The sequence below is a fragment of the Semicossyphus pulcher genome, unplaced genomic scaffold (genome assembly GCF_022749685.1).
Source record: "Semicossyphus pulcher isolate SPU_LCO1_2020_fin unplaced genomic scaffold, fSemPul1.0.p SCAF_15, whole genome shotgun sequence".
Classification (NCBI taxonomy): Eukaryota; Metazoa; Chordata; class Actinopteri; order Labriformes; family Labridae; genus Semicossyphus; species Semicossyphus pulcher.
In genome coordinates, this window is record NW_027211659.1 from 2,603,075 (window position 1) to 2,608,390 (window position 5,316).

Sequence of the window (5,316 nt, forward strand, 5' to 3'; positions counted from 1 at the left end):
GTGTCAGAGGAAGCAGGGTAGCTGCTCGGATGTAGGTAGTTAGAAGGTAGACGAATTTCCTCGCTACCAGCTTAATCATCCTTAGTTACACTATTAGGGTAATACTCTCCAGACTAAAGATCTGACCCTTTCAACGGAGAGCTGGACCAGTACCTCCTGTACAGAGGTAACTCGGGATCGAACTTTTGGTCGGTACTGACCGCTGCAGACCGGGAAGAAAAGAAAAGACGAAAAGATTTCCAATAATCTAAAAACCTCCCTGAGGTGTTGTCATAGTACCCCAGTCCTTTGTGGAGGTTATTTAAGGTGGCCAACTCAACTAGTTTTCACATTATTCAGTCTTCCTAAAACGAGCATCTGAACAGCGTATCTATTCCAACAAGGTCATTGGAAAACTGTAAATTGAAAAGGACTTGTATACCTGTTCATGTAACTACAAATACACAGACATGCAATAATTAAACACATGCAGTCCTTTTGGTTTCTGTGTTTCACTATTGGGCATGATTTTACCATCACCTCTGAAACTTGTGACTTCCTCGTAAGTTGAAAAAAAAAGAGAACATGAAACCAGAAGACGTTTTTTATCATTCAAACGGCATCCACGCTGCAGAGCTGACCTGAAGGGAAACAGCTGGAATCCTTCTGAGCGATGGAGGAAATCTACGCCAATATTGAATATGAAAAACCCGTTGACGCAACACCTTCGACATATCAGACAGGTTAGAGTGTTCAGTGAGACTGAGCTGAGAAATGTTTATGATTATCTGTCACTATTAGTGGTCCTATAGGCTCCTGTCTGTCGTCAGGTCCGACAAGTTCAAAGAGGAGATTACATGGAGTTCTTCTCTTTCTGGGGCTGCTGAGTGTTCTCCTGCTGGCTGCGGTCATCGGCCTCTGCATCTACTGTGAGTTTGTAAACTACAGCCATGACAGAGATTAATTTCAGCCTTTGAGATGTGATATTTCTTCATATGCATAAAACATCAATTGATTCATCAACATCTTTCATAACCTTAGGACACAATTATAAAATCATTCAACCAAGCAAAAGAAACTTAAGTCCACATCTCTCTTTGGATGCATGAGCTTTGTTCTGTTTAACAAACATTCGTCTTTGTTTTCTTTCAGCACATCATTTATCTGCAGAATCCTCCAATCTAACCGAGCGTCTCCAGGCCAGCGATGACCAGCTGTCCTCCCTGATTAAACAGAGGGACCTGCTGAATGTCAGCCTCACGGAAACGACTAAAAAGCTGGAAAGGCTTCAGAGTTTGTCCGGACAGAGTGAGTGCTCGGCCTGTGTGGCTTCTGCACACAGCTGTCTGTTAGAGATAAGATCGAGACCGACCGCAGCGGCGTTATTTAGAGAACATGAAACCAATATTAAAAGTCTCACTTCTGTAAACTATACTTTCAGTCAGTTTGCCTCTGAATGTAATTTATTTTATGACCAAAATGCAGTTAATGTTCGATGGCTTTGTTTTAAATGTGGCCACTCTCTCCGACTGCAATACATCTTCTTTATAACGTAATTTCCAAGGACCAACTAAAAGGCCCTGTTTGCACCTGGTATTAAACACCTGGTATTTGTTCTGATTATAGTTTTTTCTCTGTGTTACGGCTGTTTGGATTCACTGTTTACCGTCTCGTCTGCTCTTTAATGTCTTGTCTTTGACATATTTTACAGAGAAAACGTGTCCTTCAGGATGGAAAATGTTTCGTTGTTCCTGTTATCTCTTCTCCACTCAGTCCAGTTCTTGGGAAGAAAGCCGACAAGACTGCAGTGACAGAGAAGCAGATCTGGTGATCATAGACAGTTCTGAAGAACAGGTAATGTGAAAGTTTTCCTCATCCAAGTCTGTAGAGGATGCCCTCTGAGACTAACTTTTGGCTGTGTTACCGTCTTCTCAAAACCTTCTCACCATCTTTTATTGCTTTATTCTATTATCTTTTTTTTTTCTCTTTCTATGAATTGCTTTTTTGCTTTAAATGCATTTTGAGTTCTGTTTAATCACATCTGTCACAATGTCTGTTGCTTTGATGTTAATTTAGTTAATACCAATCATGACATACTGTCATGAACCGGGGACCAAGAGGAAGGACTCAATTGCAAACACACAGACGGTGATCCAAATTCAGAAACGGTTTCCTGTCACACAGGGTTCAGTACACAGATGAGCAGTCAGATCAGGCAGAGGTATCCAAAAACGTGAGGCAGATAAAGACAAGGTCAGAGGGCAAAACAGGGTCGGATCAATAGTCAAATAACAAGAGCTAGGAAACAGGAAGCTGGAACGCGACACGGAGGTACAAACGAACTGGCAACGAGACAGGGGGTAAAATACAAGAGGTAATGGGGCTGATGAGACACAGCTGGGGAGAGCACAATCAGGAGCAGGTGAGCACACGACGGGGGAGGGGCAGGACACAGACCTGGAACAGAGACAGAGGTGAGGGATTTCAAAATAAAACAGGAAATCAGACATGAAACAGGAGGAAAAATAAAAGAAAACTAACGGGCGGACATGACACATAAGTTTGAGAGGTTACATGACATGATGACTGTTTAATAATTAATAAATTATTTGATTTTGCAATGTTTTTAAGAGAATTATTATCAGATTAATGCTGCTTTGGCTCTGTGGCTAAATCGATGGCACCTACACAGAGGCGACAGTCTCCGATGCTCGACTCCCACATTGGCCCTTTGCCGCCTGTCCCATTAATTCTATCAATGAAGAAGAACATTTTGTTTTAAATGTACATTTAATATGGTTAAAAGTTAAATAGTGATACCGCTCTCTTTCTTTACCTTCAACAGGAATTCCTCAGTAAAACTATCAAACAGGACTCTTGGATTGGTTTGAGTGACAGAGACAATGAGGGCACCTGGAAGTGGACGGATGACACCCCGCTGACTCTGAAGTAAGGCACACAGTGACTTGGGTTGAATTCAGGCTCATAGACAAATATTTCTGTACGTAACCAGGCTACTTTTTATATGACTAGGTAAATAATTCTTATCTAAATCAAACTATAACGTATTTCTAACAAAAACGTTTTGGTCAATCGAGTCAAAGGAGGCAAAACGTCACATTTTCTTCCACATGCATATTTACTGGAAAAACTGAGAGCGCATTATTATTATTATTATTATTCATATTATTGTTATATGGGTGGGAGAATCCTGTAACAATTCACCTTCTTGTTAAACATGTAGATTCTGGTGGAGCAAGCAGCCTGATAATGGAGATGGAGATCCACGATGGGGTGAAGAAGACTGTGTGCATATCATAACTAACGAGAAACTTGAGGAAAACTGGAATGATCGACGATGTGATGTCTCTATGAAATGGATCTGTGAGAAATAAGTTTAGAAATGAATGAATCCATTTGTAAACATGTTTACAATGTTAGATATGATTACATGAAGAGCTTTCATATTGTTTTATCATCCTGAGAGAAAAAACAGAGCGTCTAAGTCAACATGCAAAGTGTTTGAGGCCAGGAAATTATAATCTGAATTTTTTTACCCCAAATCAAAATGTTTTATTGTGAAAATTTACCACAGGAAGCCATCATGTGTCTGACTTGTGCTGATCACTACCAGCAGTGACAGAAGCACTCAGATCATTTATTTACAAAGAATACAAGCAAATCTGACCTATGTAAAAGTACTGGCTATATACCAAAAGTGAAGAACTCATTATGCAAAATTGGATTGGATTGGATTAGATTTATTTCGAACAACAACAGGTCATACAGAAAACAATAATTACACAAATAGAAAGCATAACGCAGTAACAGATTGTCGAATAGTTGATGACTCTGTATACACATCCGAAAGGGAGTGGGAAGAAGTACAAACTTATTTAATCCCACCCCCTCTCCATAAGTCATTTTTCAATTATTTTCCAGCTTCCTTATATATAAATCTCAATAATTATTTACCTAAACTTACCTATATATATAGTGTTAATACAAATATATTACTAATATGTTCATACATCAAATATATAACGTCATTATTTACATAATTATTTATTGTAACCAAAAATATGAATTCATTATCGATATAAATGTATATAAATAACAAACCAATTAATAAACAGTAAACAAACACCCGGTTATAATCAGACACCTTCATCCCTGTACCTTGTGAAAATCATATCCTTATACCTCTTTTTGAATTGGTTTATGTTTGGACATCCCTTGAGCTCATCATTCAAACTGTTCCATAGCTTCACCCCACAGACAGAAATACAAAAACTTTTCTTGGATGTGCGCACCCTAACATTTTTGAAATTCAATAATCCCCTTAAATTGTAACTTCCTTCTCTTTCAGGGAACATTTTTTGTATATTTCCTGGTAGTTGCTTATTTTTTGCTTTGAACATAATTTGTGCAGTTTGAAATTCCACCAGATCTGCAAATTTTAATATTTCTGACTGTAAAAATAGTGATCCCGATACCCAGCATTGTGAACTATCCTTATTGCTCTTTTTTGGAGAATAAATAGTGAATATATTGTACATTTGTAGTTACTGCCCCAAACCTCTGCACAGTGACTTAAATAAGGTGAAACCAGAGAACAGCAAAGAATGTGGAGTGATTTATGATCTAGAACCTGTTTTGCTTTGTTTAATATTGCAATGCTTCTTGACACTTTGGAATGGACATGTTTTATGTGTGGTTTCCAGCTGTGATCCCAAGAAATGTATTTTCATTAACTCTCTCAATATTAACCCCATCTATCTGAATCTTTGTTTCTGTGTTTATATTGCTGTTTCCAAACAGTATTATTTTAGTTTAATGATAATTTATTACTGTTGAACCATATTTTCAATTTGCATATTTCTGATTTGATCACCTCCAGTAGTTGCTGCAAATCATCACCAGAACAAAAGATATTTGTATCATCAGCAAACAAAACAAGCTTCAATACTTTTGATACATTGCAAATGTCATTAATATATAATATGAATAAATTAGGCCCCAACACTGACCCCTGGGGGACACCACAAGTGATGTCCAAACATGAGGAGCAACACTCTCCAAACTTCACAAACTGTTGCCTGTTGCTTAAGTAACTTTTAATCCAGTTTAAAACTATACCCCTGATGCCGTAACGTTCCAGTTTTTTTATTAATATGTCGTGATTTATTGTGTCGAATGCTTTTTTTAAAAATCGATGAATATCCCAATCGCATGTTTCTTTTGGTCTATAGAGTTTGTGATTTCTTCAATTGAATCTAATAAAGCCATTGATGTTAATCTGTTAGCTCTGAACCCATATTGGCTGTCACTAAGTAG

The 5,316-nt window shown here is 38.0% G+C and overlaps 1 protein-coding gene across 1 annotated transcript; it reads left to right on the forward strand.

The window, feature by feature from the left end:
- Nucleotides 1–634: 634 nt before the first annotated feature.
- LOC138592595 (C-type lectin domain family 4 member E-like) lies at nucleotides 635–5,316 on the forward strand. Its single transcript, XM_069663429.1, has 6 exons — nucleotides 635–722; nucleotides 810–908; nucleotides 1,132–1,287; nucleotides 1,691–1,833; nucleotides 2,825–2,928; nucleotides 3,224–5,316. Exons 1-6 carry the CDS (start codon nucleotides 653–655, stop codon nucleotides 3,372–3,374), a joined length of 723 nt encoding a protein of 240 aa, XP_069519530.1. The 5' UTR covers nucleotides 635–652; the 3' UTR covers nucleotides 3,375–5,316.

What these genes read in the sequence shown, in the direction of transcription:
- LOC138592595 (XM_069663429.1), top strand. Translation starts at nt 653, where the DNA reads ATGGAGGAAATCTACGCCAATATTGAATATGAAAAACCCGTTGACGCA. An exon ending in CATCGGCCTCTGCATCTACT is followed by an intron (nt 909 to 1,131) that starts GTGAGTTTGTAA and finishes GTTTTCTTTCAG; the next exon opens with CACATCATTTATCTGCAGAA. An exon ending in TAGACAGTTCTGAAGAACAG is followed by an intron (nt 1,834 to 2,824) that starts GTAATGTGAAAG and finishes TACCTTCAACAG; the next exon opens with GAATTCCTCAGTAAAACTAT.